This window comes from Eptesicus fuscus, chromosome 5 (assembly GCF_027574615.1).
Source record: "Eptesicus fuscus isolate TK198812 chromosome 5, DD_ASM_mEF_20220401, whole genome shotgun sequence".
Classification (NCBI taxonomy): Eukaryota; Metazoa; Chordata; class Mammalia; order Chiroptera; family Vespertilionidae; genus Eptesicus; species Eptesicus fuscus.
The window spans coordinates 93,800,189-93,822,473 of NC_072477.1; the positions used below are offsets into that span (position 1 = coordinate 93,800,189).

The following is a 22,285-nucleotide window of genomic DNA, read 5'->3' on the forward strand; positions in this document are numbered from 1 at the left end:
GATTAATTAAGGGTTTTTTAAGAAATAAATACTGATCATAGGATTGTTTTTATTATTTAATCAGAGAGGAAGGGAGAGGGAGAGAAAGATAGAAACATCAATGATGAGAGAGAATCATTGATCAGCTGCCACACTGAGGATCAAGCCCACAACCCAGGCATGTGGCCTGACCAGGAATCAAACCGTGACCTTCTAGTTCATAGGTCGACCCTCAACCACTGAGCCACACCAGCTGGGCTGTTTTTATTAAGACTATCTTTTTAAAGTAGTTTTAGATTTATAGCAAAATTGAGGGGTAGGTAAGGAGACTTCCTGTGTACTCCATGCAGTATCCCAGACATGCACAGCCTCCTCCTTCAATCTCCTTCACCAGAGTGGTACATTCACACATTGATGAACCTACAATGTACAAGTTCTACATTGACACATCATTAATCATCCAAAGTCTGTAGTTTACATTAGGGTTCATTCTTGGTGTTGTATAGTCTATGGACATGTATTATTATGGTTAGGATTTTTATTTAGTAAGCAATTTGAAGAAAAAAGTTGTTTGATCTCCTGTGTATCTTAATCTCACTTTTGAATATGAACTTTTAACCTGTGGGTTTTATGAAAAAAAATTACTGACTACATATTAATGAACTTAGCTTTTTTTCTCTCAGATATAATGGTATATGAAATCTGAAATTCATCATGCAGTATGATAACATGCCCTGTTGTTTTTATGACTCTATTAGGCTAAGCCATATGAAATTGATCTTCTACCATTTGGACCTACCAAAATGTCATTTTTTATATAGGTTAAGCTAAGAGTTTTAATTATTTCCTTTTTACTTCTAAACCTGCTTAAGTTTTAAAAGTTTCAGCTAAAATAATAGAATGTATGAGATTTGCTTCATGATCTGGAGGTAGACTGGGGAATGTTAGGGGTATGGAAGAAACTAGAAACTGATCATAAGCTAATAGTTGTTCAGTTGTGAAATGCGTAACTAAGGGTTCATTAAGTATTCTGTCTCTATTATATATACTTAAATTAGAAAGTTAAAAAATAAAAAGCAGGATGCATAAGAATAAAAAATAATGAAAATAAAATTTAAACCTTGGAATTAGCACTTTCTCATTTGTTTTAGTTTAAGCATAAGTTTATAATTATTAAGGTTAATATTAAGGTGTATTTGTGTGTGTGTGTGTTCCTTGGGTGCTTAAAGCATTTAGGAGAGTATGATAATTTAGAAGTGTTATTTAAACTTTTCTGAGCTTTGGGTTTTTCATGTATAAAAATGGGGACAGTAAAGCTTATCCTTCCTTCTTTAGAATTGGGTAAAACAAAAACAAAATGAAGTATGTGAGAGCACCTTCCAAACTGAGATGCTTTTATGCAGTGTAGTGCTTTATAAAATTCTTTTTTCTTTTTTTTTTCTTTGTAGTGCTTTATAAAATTGAGTCACTGCTTTCAACTGGTAATGATGTTAAAATGAATTATTGCTTTTCTTTGCAGAATTGGATGGATATTAAAAACCAATTATGACCAATTCAGGCTCTTAAGTTAGTTAGGGAGGAGGAAAATACACAAGGTTCAGGAAACCCATTCTTTGTGGAATTCATGGAAGAGATTCTACAAAGGATCTTTGTATTATTAGGTCAGTGGAAGATAGTGAAATGGGATTTCAGCTGCTGGTATGTAGTAACTGTTGCCCGCTGACTTTGCCCTACATTTGGGAATAATAAACAATTATACAGACGTTTTAAAATCATTTTAAGGCATGTAAAATGTAATAACCCTTTCCAAAATGTTTTAATCATCTAATGTTAAATTTCAGGAGGGTTCTGATAATGATGAGGAGGAAGGAGAGGAAGATGAGGAAGAGAATACAGATTATCTTACGGATTCAAATAAGGAGAATGAAACTGATGAAGAAAATACTGTATGTATGGCTGAAAATTTGCTTCTTGAAATTGTGCAACATTTTCATAGTATTTCAGTTTTATTTTTTATAATTATTGAAAACTATTTCTTTAGGTGTTTATTTTCAGTTTGTTTTCCTAAATACTTTTTTTTAACAAGTTCTTTTAATATTTAATAATGTTATATATTTTACTCAACTCATTCCTTAAGTATGTTAAACAAGTTAAGTTATCAATACAAAAGTCTCTGTTATACAAAACAATGTTACAATTTCTGGTCTGATTTCTTATTTTTTGTTTTAATAAGGAGGTGATGATTAAAGGAGGTGGACTTAAGCATGTACCCTGTGTAGAAGATGAGGACTTCATTCAAGCTCTGGATAAAATGATGTTAGAAAATCTTCAGGTATGAAATGTTGTTCTAGTTCAGAATATCTTCTCAATATAAAACATTGCAGCACATTCAGTTCTGGTTAATAGGAAGGTCTCTACTATCTAAATATTTGCCTCTGCAGCATTTTCCTTATTTGTACAGTTTGCAGCTGCCAGTACTTGGATTTCATGTCCTGATTTATACCTTTCTTTAAGATAGTGTGGGAATAAATATAAGACCTGGAATAGAGTAATTTCATTGTACCAACTTTCACCTTTTCTTTCTGAATCATCTCTAAGACCCTTTACTTGCAGTTTGTTTAGGAGTCATACTTTGCAGAAGAAAAGTATTTAGGGAAATTTAATTTTGTAAATTTCTAAGTTTGATATATAATTTGAATAACATAAATATTTAGAGGAATATTAGTTATTTGATGTTTAAAGAAGTGTTAATTGTTTAATGTATTCATGACATTAATACACTGGATTTTAGAAAAAGCTCCATCATGCCAGTAATTTAGAGTAATTATGTTTTCCTATAGAGTTGAAATCCCATAGACTGTTTACTTGAGCCCTATACATACTAGCTGTTGTTAAACACTTTGGTGACTTGACAAGAGTGCCTTTGTTGGAATGGTGGGATGAAAGCTACTTGGGGTGGGTTTAATGGAAAATGAGAAGGGACGAGGTGAAAATGATGGCTAACAGATGTAGCTAACTCTTAAGGAGTTTTACTAGAAAGGGAAGAGAAATGGGGAGGTAGCTAAAGAAGGTCAGAGTTAAAAGAGGAGGATTATTATTGAGATTAAAGATACTAGGAAAAAATATTAGAGTCTGTATACTGGTGGGGAATAATCGTTTAGAGAAAAAATAATGGATTTTACTTATATTGATGCTACTAAGGCTGAAAGCTATGATAATGTACAAATTACTATTATAGGTATAGTAGGCCAATTTGCTTCTTGCTACCTATATAAAAATTTGTTGATATATCTAGAAAGCTCTTAATTTAGTAAATAAATCTTATGTCACTTAGGAGCACAAATCAAATAAAACAATCATTATGATCTACGAGAGGCCCGGTGCACGCAATTCGTGCACGGGTGGGGGGGGCGTCCCCTCGGCCTAGCCTGCACCCTCTCCGGTTTGGGACCCCTTGGGGGATGTCCAACTGCCCATTTAGACCTGATCCTGGGGATCGGGCCTAAACCGGCAGTCGGACATTCCTCTCACAATCCTGGACCGCAGGCTCCTAATCGCTCACCTGCCTGCCTGCCTGCCTGGTCACCCCTAACTGGGCCCCCCCCCCCCCCCCGCCGATGGGGGAGTCAGTCCTGGGTCCCGGTGTCCCGCAGCGGGAATCAGTCCTGGGTCCCGGTGTCCCGCAGTGGGAGTCAGTCCTGGGTCCCGGTGTCCCGCAGCGGGAGTCAGTCCTGGGTCCTGGTGTCCCACAGCGGGAGTCAGTCCTGGGTCCCGGTGTCCCGCAGCGGGAGTCAGTCCTGGGTCCCGGTGTCCCGCAGCGGGAGTCAGTCCTGGGTCCCGGTGTCCCGCAGCGGGAGTCAGTCCTGGGTCCCGGTGTCCCGCAGCGGGAGTCAGTCCTGGGTCCCGGTGTCCCACAGCGGGAGTCAGTCCTGGGTCCCGGTGTCCCACAGCGGGAGTCAGTCCTGGGTCCCGGTGTCCCGCAGCGGGAATCAGTCCTGGGTCCCGGTGTCCCACAGCGGGAGTCAGTCCTGGGTCCCGGCGTCCCGCAGCAGGAGTCAGTCCTGGGTCCCAGTGTCCCGCAGCGGGAGTCAGTCCTGGGTCCCGGCCGCAGTAGCGTGACGGTGGGAGGGATCTGTGGACCCCGGCTGCCCGTGGCACAGCAGCGGGAGGGAGCTGTGGGAATGGAGCCATGCTGTGATTGGACTGGCTTCATAGTTCCTCCCCCCCCCTCGTCCCCACCCCCGGCCCCACAGGCCCGGGGAACCAGAGCCATGCTGCGATGGGACTGGACCCTATCCAAGGGGTCCCAGATTGTGAGAGCATGCAGGCTGGGCTGAGAGACACCACCCCCTCCCAAGTGCGTGAATTTTCATGCACAGGGCCTCTAGTTTATAGATAATTTACAAATCAAGATTCATCTAACATGATCCTTTCAAGTTTTAAGTAAAAAAGTTTATAAATCTTATGAACCTAGGAGAATTTCAAGAAAATCTAACAAATTAGAACTTAGAAATAAAAAACAATAAAATCTTTATTACCATTTTGCTTGATTTGCAAGTCTTTTGCAAATATTGAGCCTTTATTAAAAGACTATTTAAATTGTAGTAAAGCCATTTGAAAACCTTCATGGCCTTTCAGCATTACCTGCTTAGCTTTGAATAATCATATTTAGCTTTTTCCTCATTTGTGCTCCATTCATCAGACATAGAGGTTTATTTGGAGTTCCCTAAATGGCATTGTGCTGTTTCATATCCTTAATTTTGTACCTGTTTTTTCGGTGCCTAAATTTCCTCTATATCCCATCGGCTCAGAAGAAGTCGTATGAGGCCTTTAATGTTGTCAAATGTCCCATTTTTATTCAAAGTTTTGTGAAATCTTAGCACCTATCCATTCCCAATCAGTCAACTCCATCTCCAGCACAGCTTATATAACTTGGATGAATCATATTTAATTAATGAGTTCTTTGAGAGTAGAGACTGTTCTATTAATATCTCCAAGCCTAACACAGTAAGTCTTCAGTGAAGATTTGTTTAAATAAATTGGTTGGTAAATCTAGTGTAAATATTAAAAATAATTGATGTTAACAAATAGGAACTTAATCTGAGCATTAATAGATTCCATTTATTTGTAAATTTGAATTGAGTACTTGCTGTGTGTAAAGCATCACTATAGAACACTCGGGAAAAGGGCATATACAGTGATGAAACCCACCAGTCTTGGGCGGGGAGACTCACAGATAAACAGGCAGTTATGACATACGAAAATTATGAGGGAAGGTGTATGCTGTGATTATGAATGAAAGGGCACAGTACATTAGAGGAATAGGGAAATTTAGTAGAAGCAACAACATTGTGTGTTTGGCATGGAGGGGCTGGAGTGATAACCAGGAGCCAAGTCACAGTTCTTCACGGGTTAAGGGTTTTGGGGCCAGTGGTTTCATCTGCATTTCACAAAGATTACTCAGACTCTAATGATTGTTCTTGAAGAAATATAACACTGAATGAATTGTTTGCAGTTTATATTGACATATATCGGTGTGCCTTGGAGTATTTATATTTTTTCATTTCTGTCTTTAAGCAACGAAGTGGCGAATCTGTTAAAGTGCACCAACTTGATGTTGCTATTCCCTTGCATCTCAAAAGTCAGCTGAGGAAAGGGCCCCCACTTGGTGGTGGAGAAGGAGAGGCAGAATCTGCAGATACGATGCCATTTGTCATGTTAACTAGAAAAGGCAATAAACAACAGGTAAGTAACTGCCCACTGTTTTCATAATTGATAGTTATCAAGTATAAGGAATAACTATTTTTCAGGTTCTAAATTGATTTTTGCCTACAAGGGGAAAAGAATTGCCAGTATTCAGTGGTAGAAATAATTTCATCTAGTATATATTCAGAAGACACATCTCTGACTTGTACAGAATGGTATTTTTGAATGGAAAGGACATGTATTTCAGTAGGAAAGGTTCCTAGGTATGCTCATAGTGGGAAAGGAAAAGATGACAGATACAGCTCAAGAAAATGCTTAGGCCCTGCCCAGGTAGCTAAGTTGGTTAGAGCGTTGTCCCTATACACCAAGGTTGCGGGTTCCATCCCCAGTTAGTGCATATACAATAACCAACCAATGAATGCATAAATAAGTGGGGCAACAAATCGATGTTTCTTTCTCTCTCTTGCTCTCGCTCTCTCGCTCCCCCCCCCCACACACCCTCTTCCTTCCTCTAAGAAAAAAATGAGTAAAAATTTTAAAAAATGAAATATGTTGATAATGAAAAAAAAGGAAAATGCTCAATTATTACGGTTTTTCTTAAAAATAATTGTTTTTTGACCCTGAATACTTCTCCATTCTTCTTAGATTGCTTCCCTCTTCTTTCCTGTACTTCACAGATGGCCCTCAGAATCATTTCTCTGACTATTAAGCTGTTACTTCAGGGATTCATACATTGACAGCTTACATCCTGCTGAGGGAGATAGACAAACATCATATACTTGCAGATAGTGAAAAGTGCTATGAAGAAAATAAAGCCCAGCTCTCAGACACAACTCTAAGATATATCATGCATTACCAGTGCTGTAAGAACATTTTTGAAATCAAGCTGCTGCTTAGAGTTCATAGAATCTTGTGATAATTGACAGCATTTTCCTGTTTAGTGGTATGTAAAATAATCTTATAATAGAATCTTAGATTCTATGAAATAGGGTAGCTACCACAGCTTCTCTTAGAGTCCAATACCTGGCTCCCACACTCATTCAAATAGTCATTTAACAGATATTTATTGTTTACTTGCTACACCATGCACTATTCTATGTGCAGAACATACAGCAGGCAAGCAAAGTCCCTCCTCTCTTTGGGAGATTTCATTCTCTTTGTGGAAGGCAGACAATAAAATACATAATGTCAGGTTGGTAAATTGCTATGAAGAAAAATAAAGCAAGGTAAGAGGATAGAAATCGACTGGGTTGGGCCATGAGAGGGAGATTGCTATTTTAGGTGGATGATCAGGGAAGACCTCTAATAAGGTATCTCCTATCTGGAAGGGATATTCTTTTTTTTTTTTTTTTTTTTTTCATATATGTTATTGATTTTTTACAGAGAGGAAGGGAGAGGGATAGAGAGCTAGAAACATGGATGAGAGAGAAACACCGACCAGCTGCCTCCTGCACGCCCCCTACTGGGGATGTGCCCGCAACCAAGGTACATGCCCTTGACCGGAATCGAACCTGGGACCTTTCAGTCCGCAGGCTGACGCTCTATCCACTGAGCCAAACCGGTTTTGGCTGGAAGGGATATTCTGTTCCCTCCCTACCAGTGCACCCTCAAAGAGATGATTGCCTAAATTTTATCTCTGCTTTTGTTACGTAATTTCGTATTTACACAAAGGATCAAAGTTGCACAGTAAACCATTATTTTGCTGTAGTGCAGGTAAATCTTGTGATTCAAGAACTATATGTTAATTAGAATGTGGAATGAACGCTGGAAAGGATTTATATCATGACTCATTTAATAGTTAACTTTGACTTATGTTCAGAGCCCTGCTGTAACTTTTTCAGACACTGTGTTCATAATTCCTTTACAGTCATAAGGTCTCCCTTCATTCTCCAGTTATGGTGCGTTCAGGAAAGTTTCACCCTGTTTCACCCTCAGGTCAAGGTTAAATTCTCGCTTGTCCTCCACTCATTCTCTGGAAAAATGAGGAATTCTTTGAACTTTGCACAATTGCTGTCCTCAGTGCACATGGAACTGCTAGTTTACCACAGTTACCAGGATATTCAAAGTTCAGACTTTTTGCTTTTCTTGGGACTAAGTTCTCTGTGATCGACTTCTATTTCTGTCATCACATTTTAGGTCTGCTTCATTTTATTTTTCTTTAAAAGCTTTCAGTTCTTAATATCAGATGTTTGGGCGCCATAAAAGGGTGTTCCTCTCCTTTCCCCCTTCCCTCCCCCCTCTCTCCTCCCCTATACCCTCTTCCACCTCCACCTATCCTCACCCCCAATCACCACACTGTTGTGTCCATGAGTTTCTTCTCTATTTTTTTCTTTTTTGCTCAATACCTCTATCTCCCCAACACCCTTGCCACCCAGCAGAACTGTCTGTCTGCTTTTTGTTAGTCTGTCTCTATTTTGCTTGTTAGTTCAGTTCATTAAATTCCACATATGAGTGAAATCATATGTTGCTTATCTTTCTCTGCCTTGTATTTCAATTAGCATAATATTCTCCAGGTCCATCCATGCTGTTGCAAAGAGTAAAATTGTCTTCCTTTTTATGGCTGAGTAGTTTTCCATTGTATAAATGTACCATCGCTGTTAAAAAGGTGTGTTTTTTATTGTGAAGGGCAATACGTGACAACTTTAGTTAGCAATACCTTGGTTCCTGTTCCCTTGTAGCTCTTGCAGCTACTGAAGGAATATAATTACACAGAGTAAATAAGTTTTTCATTTGTCCCTTCCTTTTGTGAGGCACACATGAAAATTCATTATACCTTTGTCAACTTGTTTACCCCATATGACCTTTTCAGAATGGATAGGCATAAATGAAATAAAAAACCTCTCTTAAAAATACTTTTGAGCTTTGAACAATAAATGTATTTCAGCAGACTTAAATTCTAACTCATATGGTTCAAAATAAGACAGTGTGCTTATTTCTTAAAAGGAATATTTTTAGTTTAAACTGGGTAAATTATATACTGTGTAACCCATGTAACTTTATACAAAATGAGTAGAAGTCCTTCTTAAAATGTGAAATTTTGTTTAATTTTTAAGAAAACAGTTTTATTGAACTTTATTAAAAAACATTCTCAAACATGAAATGAGAGTTCAGAATACTTGGTCATTAAGTACATTTTCAACTCAAACTTTATTTGGAATTTTGGAAAAGGTTCAACTTTATGAACATTATTTGAAGAAACATCACTGGTCTTTTGTGGTCTGAAAAAGAAAATATATTTTGTTCAGGTTTTTATTTCTTTATTTGAGTTTTAGGTGTTGGCCCTTTTGGTGCAACGGTTTTTCTAGAAATGTGAAATGTGTTGCCTTTATAGGAATCGTTGGTTCTTAAGTGAAAGATCTCTTTGTGTACAAATTTGTGCTCAGAAATAACTTTCTCCTGTAGTCATTAGGAAAATAAAAATTTATACCACTGAGGTGAGTAGGTAGAAAGAAAGAAGGATAATTCTATTGATAATTTATTTCTAGGTTTAAATATTTATAAATTAGAATACTGAGTTGAAATAAAATGTTTTAAATTAATAAAATCATGATGTTTTAAAGCTATTTAATTATTTTAAACAAATGCACAATATATTTATTATAGTTTAATACTTGTAAACAACCCTTTTTTCAGTTAATATTTATAAGGAATCATTATTTGTTTTACATATCTTTTGACTGGAGTAACTGATATTATCTGTCATAGTAACTTGGGATTATGTATATGTGTTTGGATACATATATGTATTTTTTCCCAATTTCAGCTACAGTTATGAAGTAGCTTTATTTTTAAATTTATTTATTTTTAATATATTTGTATTGATTTTAGAGAGGACGGGAGAGGGGGAGAGAGAGATAGAAACATAAGTGATGAGAGAATCATTGATCATTGATCGGCTGCTTCCTGCATGCCCCACACTGGGATCGTGCCTGCAACCTGGGCATGTGCCCTCACTGGGAATTGAACCGTGACCTACTGGTTCATAGGTTGATGCTCAACCACTCAGCCATGCCAACTGGGCTAAATTTATTTTTTATTTTGACAGTTTTACAGATGTTCCCCATTTCCCCCACACTTTTCCTCTTACACCCAGCCCCCTCCCCCACCCCAGGCCTTCACCACACTGCTGTCTATACCCATGGGCTATACAGATATGCATATAAGTTCTTTGGTTAATCTGTTTCTGTCCCTTACACCCACCTCCCCTCTGAGATATGTCAGTCTGTTCCATGCATTCATACCTCTGGACCTGTTTTGTTCATCAGTTTATTTTATTAATTGAAGTAGCTTTAAAATACAGTGTAAATCACCATTACCCATTATCATATTCCAGGAAATCTAGTTGAGTGACTATAGTTTTTGCCATCTAACTTGCTATAAAGTAGAACCTCTCTTTTAAAAGTATCTTAGCAGCTTTATGGCAAAGGCACTGGAGAGGGTGGCATCAGCAAATTTGTCTCTTGTGCTCCCTGTATTTATTACCTTCTCTTTTCTATTCTTTTAAAGCACATACTACTTGAGAACTTTCCCTTTTCTAAAACTTGTGTCAGGTCATAAAGTGTTTTTGTCTTTTATTTATAACTAGAGGCTAGAGGCCTGGTGCACGAAATTAGTGCACGGGGGCGGGGGGTGTCCCTCAGCCCAGCCTGCACCCTCTCCAATCTGGGACCCCTCGAGGGATGTCCAACTGCCCGTTTAGGCCCGATCCCAGTGGGCCTAAACTGCTCGGCTGCCTGCCTTCCTGATTGCCCCTAACCGCTTCTGCCTTCCAGCCTGACCACTCCCAACTGCTCGCCTGCCTGCCTTCCTGATTGCCCCTAACCGCTTCTGCCTTCCAGCCTGACCACTCCCAACTGCTCGCCTGCCTGCCTTCCTGATTGCCCCTAACCGCTTCTGCCTTCCAGCCTGGTCACCCCCTAACCATTCCCATGCCAGCCTGATTGATGTCTAACTGCTCCCCTGCCGGCCTGGTCACCCCTAACTGCCCTTCCCTGCAGAATTGATCGCCTCCAACTGCCCTCCCTTGCAGGCCTGGTGCCTCCCAACTGCCCTCCCCTGCTGGCCATCTTGTGGTGGCCATCTTGTGTCCACATGGGGCAGGATCTGACCACATGGGGGCAGCCATATTGTGTGTTGGAGTGATAGTCAATCTGCATATTACTCTTTTATTAGATAGGATAGAGGCCTGGTGCATGGGTAGGGGCCAGCTGGTCTGCCCTGAAGGGTGTCCCGGATCAGGGTGGGGGTTCCCTTGGGGCGTGGGGCGGCCTGAGTGAGGGGCCTGTGGTGGTTTGCAGGCCAGCCACGCCCCCTGGCGACCCAAGTGGAGGCCCTGGTATCTGGAATTTATTTACCTTCTACAATTGAAACTTTGTAGCCTGGAGCGGAGCCAAGCCTCCTGTTTGCTCCGTGGCTGGGAGCCATTTCTTTTGGGGTTTGTGTATCTTCTATAATTGAAACTTTGTAGCCTTAAGTGGAGGCCTGGGCCAGCCAGGGTGTGTGGAAAGCTTAGCTTCCTCCATTGCCTGGGAAACCCAAGCCTCCTGCTCTTTCCAGCTCCGTGGCTGCGGTCATTTCTGTTTGGATTTGTTTACCTTCTATAATTGAAACTTTGTAGCCTTGAGTGGAGGCTTAGGCTGGCAAGGGCAGGCAGAAAGCTTGGCTTCCTCCATTGCCTGGGAAACCCAAGCCTCCTTCCTGTTCCCTGTGGCTGTAGCCATCTTGGTTGGGTTTATGTGCATACTCGCTCTGATTGGCTCGTGGGCGTGGCTTGTCTGTGTAGTGGAGTGATGGTTAATTTGCATACTACTCTTTTATTAGGTAGGACTAGAGGCCTGGTGCACAAATTTGTGCACTTGTGGAGTCCCTCAGCCTGGCCTGCAGGCTCAGGCCAAAACCGGCTCTCTGACATCCCCCAAGGGGTCCTGGATTGCAAGAGGGCGCAGGCCAGGCCGAGGGACCCCACCAGTGCACGATTGGGGCCAGGGAGGGATGCAGGAGGTGGGCCAGCTGGGGAGGGACCGCGGGAGGGCTCCAGGGCATGTTCAGCCTGTCTTGCTCAGTCCCGATCAGCTGGACCCCAGCAGCAAGCTAACCTACTGGTTGGAGAGCGTCTCTCCCCTGGTGGTCAGTGCACATCATAGCGTCTGGTCGACCAGTCGACTGTCTGCCACCTGGTGGTCAGTGCATGTCATAGCGAGTGGTTGAGTAGCCTTAGCATTTCATTAGCATACTGGAGGCCCGTTGCACGATATTCGTGCAAGAATATGCCTTCCTTCCCCTGGCTTCCCTCCCAGCTGCCCGGGAGCCGACAAGTCCCCACTCCCGGCTCGCCCGGGAGCTGGCAAATCCCCGCTCCTTGGCCGCCTAGGAGCCGGCATGTCCCCGCTCCCTGGCCGCTCGGGAGCCGGCACCTCCTCGCTCCTGGGCCGCCCAGAGCCGGCAAGTCCTCGCTTCTGTCTGGAGCACCACCCCAGTAGCTCTCTCCGACGCCCCCTTCCCCTCATAGCAGGCTTCACTCCACTCCATGCCTGCATATGCAAATTAACCTCCATCTTTGTTGGGTTAATTTGCATACTCTGATTGGCTGTGGCTGTAGCGGAGTGATGGTTAATTTGCATGTTTCTCTTTTATTAGGTAAGATTACGCTTTGATTGGTTTAATGGCAAACTGTACACTTAGCATATTAGGCTTTTATTATATAGGATTATATAGGACCAGAGGCCTGGTGCACGAATTTGTGCACGGGTGGGGTCCCTGTGGTTGGCCTGCAGTGATTGGGCCGAAACCCACAGTATAACGCTGCCTGCAGCTCCTACTGCCGTTCCCGCTCATCCCGGTCCCACTGTGCCTGCTGTGGGCTCACACCCAATCAGTCCCGATTAGGAGAGGCTCGCACTGCCATAGCAATGCTTGCCAGCCATGAGCCCTGCATCTGGTGCCCTCCCAAGGGGAGTGGCCTGCAGGTTTGGGCTGAAACCGGCTCTCCAACATCCCCCTAGGGGTCTCAGATTGCGAGGAGGCGCAGGCCAGGCTGAGGGACCCCACCGATGTATAATTGGGCCAGGGAGGGACCATGGGAGGGCTCCGGCGCATCTCGCTCAGTCCCCATCAGCCGGACCCCAGCAGCAAGCTACCCTACCGGTTGGAGTATCTGTCCCCTGGTGGTCAGTGCGTGTCATAGTGACTGGTTGACCAGTTGACTATCTGCCCCAGGTGGTCAGTGCACGTCATAGCGACTGGTCGACCAGTTTACTGTCTGCCCCCTGGTGGTCAGTGCACATCATAATGAGCAGTTGAGCAGCCTTAGCATATCATTAGCATATTACGCTTTGATTGGTTGTTCGGTTGTTCTGCCATTGGGTCTATTTGCATATTATCCTTTTATTATATAGGATTATATAGGATTATTTCCCTTTAGAAGTTACTTAACTTTCTAGAAGAAATTGTTAGTCTTAGAAATGAATAGAAAGCCTATATTGTTCACATTTTTTATCAGATCATTCCAGAATTGTTTTTGCAGTATTTTATGCTGTTTCATTAGTATGCTTGATACCATCATCATTAGGCTTGACATTACTCATTTATGAAGGAAATTTTAAATGTTGTTATCAGGAACCTAATAAGGGGGGAAAATGGCCACTATTTTCTTTCTGAGTGTGTTAATATGACAGATAAAAGCATATTAGAATTGCAGCTTGTGATTTCATGGTGATCAAGAAATTATCCATCTACACTTCTTATTGGGGTGGTATGATTATTTTGTAAAACAGTACTCACTTGCTCTGTGTTTGCATATATTTACCTTTGCCATCTCAAATAAGTCATTTGATACTAGGAACAGAGAATGTCTTAAAAGCTAATAGATTAATAGATATTTTTATATTCTACTGAGTCAATACCTAACATTGCCTAGAATTTCTACCATAATAAAAATAAAGTAATTGTGATAAGAACAATAAGTTAAAATTTATTGATTTCATACTATACTTTAGATGTTATTTTATATGCAATCATGTCTTTAAAATTAATATATTTATGTAGCTCTGTCTTTGTTGATTTATACTAACAAGCTACGTTTTATTTACCTATACCTCGGATATATCTGCTAACCAGATTTCTCAATGGTTCTATTAAGAAATTACTCCAAGTCCACATTCTGGAAATTGTTCTCATAGTTATAGTCTTCCTTTCTAGAATTCATAATTATAGTCTTCCTCTCTAGAATTTGACATTATTCCCTCTTGTGTTATAGTAATTTGGCCTAGCTCTCTTTACAATGTCTACTTTAATGAGGCTTTTTTTCTACCAGTAGTTTATAGCACCTGAATTTGAAATACAGGTGCAACAGAATGCTTTCCACACAAATAGTGCTGAAAACAATTCATTCTGAGCTGAACTTTTTCATTAACTTGGGCAACTTCTGTCAGATACAGTGCATTCTGCTATAGATCACTACACAAGCCTAAGGACAGGCGTATGGATGTAGTTACGGATTTCAGTTTCTGCTTGTTGGTTGTCAATCTCATTTTGCTAGAAGGTGATTTTTAAAAAGTGACTTGTGGGTTTATTTTGCTAGTAGTTTTATTTTCAGAATGTATAGGAAATAGTGAGGAAGACTGTTATTCTGAACTTTAATACATTTAAATGCATTACTAATAGGTAATATTTATGGAGTACCCATTATGTCCTAGGCACTATCTTGTGCACTTTACATATTTTTTACATACTCATTTAATTCTCACAGCAACCCTAAAAGGTAGTATTGATCTCCTCATTTTACCTATGAGAGAAAGAACATTCTTAACTGATTAACTAGGTCACATTAATAAGTGATAGGGCAGAGGTATGAACCCAGTCTGACTACAAAAATCCAGCTCTTCCTGGCAAGTATGTGTTTCATAAAAGAACTGATTGTAATGTAGAAATGAAAGGAAACTTGGAGAAGGGGCAGAAAAAAAAAGAAAGTATAGAATTCATAATTGTGAAAGAAGGAAAAATTGACCATCATCAGACCATACACACAAGAATTGGGCAATAAGCAGCCTGCAACCAGCAATTTTTAAAGGCGATATGATTCAAGAAAATGAGGTGCTTTCTTAAAAGGCTGTGTCCAGGATCATGGGGACAAGTAAGGGTAAATCCCACTGCTTGTGGAGAGGGTGTGGGAAAAACACCATTCACTTTCCTTTTTTATCAAGAACAAAGATTTCAAAAAAAAAGAACAAAGATTTCAACTTGAAAGGGCAAATTAAAGATTGAGTAAAATCACATAGTGTCAAAAGGGATAATTTATTTGCTTTAAATGAGTCCCAGTTTTCAGGCATAAACAAATTATATTCTCAAGGACTGAAAGACTCATAGTGGACAAATATTTCCTTTTGCAAAGAGCAGGAAAAATAAATTATGAGAACTATATTGTCCAGTAAAGTTAATGTCAACTTTTAGCATAATTCTAGATTGAGTTTTAAAATAGATGATTTTGGTGATTAGGAAAAGAAAATGAAAACTGAAATATTACTGTATGCTCACTAGAATGGCTAAAATAAGGATGTGCAGGAACCAGAGTCCTCTTCCACTACTAGTAGCATGTAAAAGGTGCAGCCACTTTGGAAAACATTTTCAGTTTCTTAAAAAGTAAAACACACTAGCTAGTTCCAGCATTTTTCATTTAAAAGAAAATAAATGTGTACAATAAACTTTGTACGTGAATGTGCAACTGTATTTGTAATAACCCAAAACTAGAAACACCAAATGCTATCAACAAGCAAATGGATAAACAAATTGTGGTATATTTATACTAGGGAATACTATTCTACAATAAAAAGAAATGAACTGTTGATACATACAACAACATGGATGCATCTTGGAATCATTGTGCTAAGTAAAAGAAGCTGGATAGCCCTGGCCAGCGTGGTTTAGTCGTTAGAGAGCTGGCGTGTGCCCTGAATCGTTTCAGATTCAATTTCCAGTCAAGGGCATGTACCTGGGTTGTGGGTTCGCCCCTTGTCCTGGTCAGGGCGCGTGCAGGAGACAATCACTTGACGTCTGTCTGTCTGTCTCTCTGTCTTCCCCTCCCTCCCTCCCTTCCACTCTCTGACAAGCAATGGAAAAAATACCCTCAGGTGAGGATTAACAAAAATAGAAAAACAAGAAGCTGGATAAAACAATATGGATTGTATAATGTATATAAAATTTTAGAAAGTGCAAACTAATCAATAGTGACAGCAGGTCAGCAGTTACCTGGGGGTAGGATAGAGGAAGAGGTGGGTTACAAAGGGGCGCAAGAGGAACATTTAGAAGTGATGAATAAGCTCATTATCTCATGTGTATGCCTATGTCAAAACTCATCAAAGTGTACATTTAAAATATGTACAGTTGACTGTATGTTAAGTATACCTCACTAAAGTTTTTTTAAAAGATGGTTTGAGCTCATAATAGAGAGTAATAGTTGCAAAGAGTTTGTTATATCAAACTTAGTTCAATTGGGGAGAAGGGATGAGGTCTATGCTGGTAGCTAAATGGACTACCTTAAATATATTTTTGTCTCGCTATGTGGGATATTTAATTATCTGTATTGTGATAAATACAAAATGTAGTTAGTTGGGTTTATAGATAGTTTCATGACTGCACTTAATATTTTTCACTTCATTGTATCTGGCCTTAGTGTTCTGGGTATTAACATTTTAAGAAAAACATTGACTATGTATATCATAAAAGAGAATAAATACTAAGAAAATACATCTGAGATATTACAGAGAATCAAATTGTCAACTCAGATTCAAATGAATTAGCATTCTTTTTTCTTTTTTTTTTTAATATATTTTATTGATTTTTTACAGAGAGAAAGGGAGAGAGAGTTGAAACATCAATAAGAGAGAAACATCAATCAGCTGCCTCCTGTACACCCCCTACTGGGGATGTGCCCGCAACCAAGGTACATGCCCTGGACTGGAATCGAACCTGGGACCCTTGAGTCTGCAGGCCAACAATCTATCCACTGAGCCAAACCAGTTAGGGCATGAATTAGCATTCTTATGCAGTTTTAAGCTTTACTAATAATTTTAAGGATGCAGGCATTTTAAAGGCATAGGTCACGCAGGCAGAAGTTTGGGATCCTGAGCACAGCTCTCCATGCCCTTCCTTTCTGCATCAGACATGCCTTTGGTTCAGAATCTTAGAGGAGGTCTCTATAATGAGGGGTGCAAATTATACACAGCGGAGAGAATTTAGGTTACAAAACATCTCCATTTATTACTCAGATAGTTGCATAGCTTACTTAACAATTTCCAGGGATCCCATAAATTCATAGGTTTTATCTTATTTTGTTTACCTTGCGCAATTATAAACCAAGGACATCCTGCTAAAAACAAAAATATTCCATAGATAAGGACTCTCTTCCATAACAGAAATAGATCTTGTATGTCAGTTCCTTAACTCTTCCTTCTTTCCAACATCACAGCTATCTTGAGAACTATGAAGGTCTGTTAATACTGAAGGTGGACTAGATTTGTTCAGTATGGTTCAGGAGGGCAAAACTGGTTCCAGAGGATAGAAATGAAAAGGATACAGATTACAGTTTGCTACATAAAGCCTTTCTGACAGTTATATGAGAAGGTCTACAAAATGGAAATGCTCTCATTGCTAGGTGTGCGCTGCCAAGCAGGGTGCAGGGAAGAGGAGCTTCTGCTTTTCATGGAGGTTGAACTTGATGGCCTCCACTTCCCATCCAAATCTAATAGGTTTGTCTCTAATGAAGTAGTACTATTTTCTGTGTATGTTCTTAGATTTTACTGTTTTTACTGACTTACGGGAAAGGAAAGACATTATTTTTTTCTAAATTAATTTAATTCTACTTGTTATTTTATTTGAAATCTTTTTTTTTCCCTCTTGATTTTCTCAAGTCATTTGTGATTTCCTTTTTTTCCCCCCGCTCAGTTTAAGATCCTTAATGTACCCATGTCTTCCCAACTTGCTGCAAATCATTGGAACCAGCAACAGGCAGAACAAGAAGAAAGGATGAGAATGAAAAAGCTCACACTAGATATCAATGAACGACAAGAACAAGAAGATTATCAAGGTATAAAATCACTTATAGGACAGAAGTAGAAAAATTTTATTCTTTTAGGTCTTTTAAAATATAGAATATAAACGTTATGTTGATCTTTTCATACCGTTTTTATATATAGTTAGTCTGAGAAGTTGAATGTTTTTTGTAGTCCATTCTATCTTCATTTTTCTCTCACCTATTTGTAAAATAAAAATAATTGTCATCATAATTTGCTAATTCCATAATTCAATTAGATTCCATACCAATAGAGCTATGTTTGCAAGTGAGATAATCCATTTTTAATCATGTCAGCCAAACTGTGAGCCAATTAACTCAACAGATATTTATTATCTCTTTTTGCCTGTTTGGGAATCCTGGTCTTGAGGAACCCATGTTCCTTCATATTTGAGGGTATGCTCAAATTAGGGCTCTACTTTTATGTAGACACTAGAGGCCCAATGCACGAAATTCGTGCAAGAGTAGGCCTTCCTTTCCCTGGCTGCTGGCATCGCTTTCCTCTGACACCCGGGACCTGGGCTTACCTCCAGCAACTGGGACCCGAGCTTCCTTCCAGCCACCAGCAGGCTCCCAGGACCCGGCCTTCCCTCTCAGCTTGGTTTTGCCTGGAAAGTTGTCTGGAAGGATGTCTGGTCTAATTAGTATATTATGCTTTTATTATTATAGATACTTAACATTCTTGGATTAACTGGAACCTTATGCAAAGAATCCATGGATACCTCATAAGCCATCTTTTTGGCATCTCTGTGGCACCCAGATTTTAAAGCCATAATATGATTGCTTATATAATATTGTACTGACAAACTGCTTTTTAAAAGAAATTTTATTTTATTGATTTCAGAGAGGAAGGAAGAGGGGGAGAGAGATAGAAACATTAATGATGAGAGATAATCATTGATTGGCTACCTCCTGCATGCCCCCTACTGGCGATTGAGCCCACAACCCAGGAATATGCCCTAACTTGAATCGAATTGTGCCCTCCTTGGTTCATAGGTTGATGCTCAACAACTGACCAATACTGGCCAGGCTGACAAAATGCTTTTTTGTGCAAGTGATTGTTGTGTAAATAAATACTCAGTTTTCTGTCTTTAAATCCCACTTCTAGCATCTCCTCTTCCAGTTGATGGACAGCATTCTTTTTTTAAATAATATAATTCTTTATTGTTGAAAGTATTGCATATGTCCCCTTTTTCCCCCCCCCCATTGACCCCCTCCAGCTCAGGCCCACCCCTACCCCAGAACTTTACTCTCCCCCCACCCCCCCATTGTCTGGATAGACAGCATTCTTAATAATCTATACATATAAATGATGCACAATGACCACCAGGGAGCAGACGCTCCGACCAGTAGAGGAGGGAGCCTGATTCCTCATGGAATCGGCCGTGGGTTAGGTTGCTGCTGGGGCAGTGTCAGACCCGAATCTGCTTCACCTGCATCCTGGACCCATTGGGGGATGTTGGAGGCCTGGTGCACGGATTTGTGCACTGGTGGGGTCCCTCAGCCTGGCCTGTGCCCTTTTGCAATCTGGGACCCCTCGGGGGATGTCAGAGAACTGGTTTTGGCCTGATCCCCGCAGGCCAGGCCGAGGGACCCTACCGGGCCTCTAGTAAACAATAATAGCTAATACTCAGTATAACTATGGGCCAGATACTGTTTTATGTACTTTTTCAAAGCAGTTAATCCTCACAATTCTATAAACGATTATTATCTACATTTTATATTTAGGGAAACTGAATTCAAAGTCCCACAACTAATTAACAGCAGAACTGGGATTTGAACCAATATTATCCTGTTCCAAAAACACTATGCTTGTAATTACTGTATCTCATACTGTTTTACTGCCTCTCAAGATACTTACATAAAGGCCAAATTGACAGTAATGGAGACATTGGATTTTAAAGAGTGCATCTCATTTCTTGATGTGATCTTTCAGTATTTAATCATTTTAATCTGTTTAATGGTCATTTTTCTTTAGTCAGCAACCTGACTGAACTAATACACTTGATCTCTCTAGGGTGTTATAGACTTCATGGGAGAGAACATTTACCAGAGTTCACTACCTTTTCTATTTTGCTCCTCATGACAGAAATGCTGCAGTCTCTTGCCCAGCGCCCAGCTCCAGCAAACACCAATCGTGAGCGGAGGCCTCGTTACCAACATCCAAAGGGAGCGCCTAATGCGGATCTAATCTTTAAGACTGGTGGGAGGTAGGACCGTCTCTCTCATTTCTCCCTTAGCTCTTCTGTGAATAAATTAGGTAATTCTGGATTATAGTTCATGATAAAGACCTAATTATTAGCAAAATAGAAAAGTCTTTGTGTTGTAGGTATTTGAGAAAAGAAAACTTATTTATAAAATAGTTACAGGTTTTTGGTTTTTTTCTTAAGTCTTGATTTCAGCCACACTGATGTTGGCTTTCACTCTTCCAAGGGGTCTTTTCTGTTTTTAAGTTTTTTCTTTTGCATTTTTAGAGAAGACTGGTTTATAGATTAGTCTGAGAGAAATCATAGGCTTTGTGTTAGTATCTCTCTGGTCAGTGTTTAGTCATCTTAATGTTTACAAAAACTCAAAACCTGCTTGCTATACTTTCAAGCAAGCAAGCAGGTTGAGTTTGTTTTGAGTTATTTTGTTTGTTTGTTAAATGATGAAATGTCCTGCTGGGATTTATGTCATTTCTACTTGAACTTGAATTGCTAAACCTTAAATAATTAAAACTCTATAAGGAATTTCACATAGAACATGTTCCCTAATAAAGCCTCTTTTTAAAATCTACTTTTAAAGAATAAAATTATTCAAAGATTTTCTGGGACCTCATCTAAAACTTATACCATCAACTCAGTTTTCTTTCTTGTTGTCAAAGTGCCATTGGCTTTGCTGCTCCTACTGAGCTCTCTCTTGAGTGTTAGTATTGAGGCTGAGGATATACAACAGACCCAAGATGTCACCTTGTTTTGGGGCCCAGATGAACAGGTGTAGAAGGAAGTGTGCTGGGAGTAGTAGTAGGAGTAGCTCATTGTTGAGGAGAGTCTCGAAAATGCAGATGTTCTTTAAGCCTATATCTTTTACTCACTAATATACTTGTGTGTTCCTGATGATGGTTTTCTTTGAACTGTATGTTCGCCTAGGACACTTGAATAAAATTGAAATTTAGAAAATTGGTTTGTCATGACTGTTTAGGGATCTGTTTTTAACGTCTACTAGCTGTAATGTTTTTAGAAATTCAAGTTAGAAATGCTGAGGGGGGTGGAAAGAAATGCTATATAAACCCATCTAATTAAGCATAGTAAGATATTAGGTTATATTTAATATCCAAATTTCATTAAAGTTCTTTAATAAAACCTTTTATTGCTGCCAAAATGTAGAAGCAGCTAGCTAGGTTAACATGCCATGGAAATATTAGTTTCCTGCTTTTATGTTTTTTTAGAGTAGCTTTAAATATATACCACAGTATTCTTGATAATACCTGTTTCCTTTTTTGGTCTTATGATTGGAGGAAAGAACTGTTAGAATATTCTTATCTTGATGTTCTCTATCAAGTTCACCTGTCCATATTGCAAGTGTAGCATCTTCCTAATTTCTAAATGCATTGGGTGATACACAATTGATATCTGCAGTAGGGTTTGCTCCTCTCAACTTACATGCATCCAGCACCTACCAGGGATTCAGTCCTGCACTATGGAAAATTGAAAAGTCAGGGGGAAAAAAATGTGTTAACCCTCTATTTATATAGTCCACTGGGAAAACCAAGTACAGGTAACTTGAGAGAGCTAATTCTGCCCTAGTCATATATTTCTTTAAAAAAATCATTGATTGAAAGTCTGTTAAGTACCAAACATTTCTTATGCAGTAGGGAACAAAAATATTGGAAAACAGTAGTGTAAACTTACATGCTATAATGGATGTATATATGAGCACAAAGGCATGCCTTTCTTAATTTGGCACCAGTTTTTCAGTCATTTTAAAAAAATTTTTTGTTAAAATTTGTTTTTCTTTCCTCCCTGCAGCTCTGCCTGCCCCTAGTTAGGCAAAGGCAAACTTGGAAGAATTGGCCACATTTGTTCTTTCTCACCTCACATTGTGAGGCTAACTGAAGTCTGCTGTCTTCCTGCCTTTTCACTGAAACTGCCTTTCAGCCACCAAGCTGCCTCTGAATGCTTCATTCAGGAGTCTTTTAGGCTGTCAGAGCACTTAGCATATGGACCTTTTCTTCTTGGCACACTCTCTTCACTTCACTTGGCTCTGCTGTCTTCTGGTCTTTCTTTTCTTTCACTGACTCATCCTACTTCTCTCTCCTTACTCCTTTCTGGACTTGCCTCTGCCTAGAGATGCTGTGTCTTTATTTTCTGACTATATATCCAACTATCTTCTAGATAGCCACCTAGATGTCTCATAGGAACATAAACCTCAGTGTGTCCCCAACCCCCAAGCCACTCTGCTTCCCTGTTCTCTGGCTTAGTGAATAGAAACACTGCCCACCCAGTTGTCCAGACTACAAATGGAGGTTTTTAGTTTAGATTCCTCTCTCCCTCAATT

General features: G+C 39.9%; 1 protein-coding gene across 8 annotated transcripts in view; it reads left to right on the plus strand.

Moving 5' to 3' along the window:
• UPF2 (UPF2 regulator of nonsense mediated mRNA decay) overlaps positions 1-22,285 on the plus strand; it is a 122,580-nt gene that overhangs the window by 91,200 nt on the left and 9,095 nt on the right. For 6 of the 8 annotated variants that reach the window (XM_054716578.1, XM_054716579.1, XM_054716573.1 and 3 more), the window contains 5 exons: positions 1,821-1,925; positions 2,213-2,311; positions 5,557-5,724; positions 17,623-17,764; positions 19,839-19,959. In XM_054716578.1, coding sequence (XP_054572553.1) covers positions 1,821-1,925; positions 2,213-2,311; positions 5,557-5,724; positions 17,623-17,764; positions 19,839-19,959 — 635 coding nt within the window. Of the gene's footprint in view, positions 1-1,820; positions 1,926-2,212; positions 2,312-5,556; positions 5,725-17,622; positions 17,765-19,838; positions 19,964-22,285 lie in introns of those variants that run through there. The other 2 variants (XM_054716576.1, XM_054716577.1) reach the window with 1 other exon arrangement.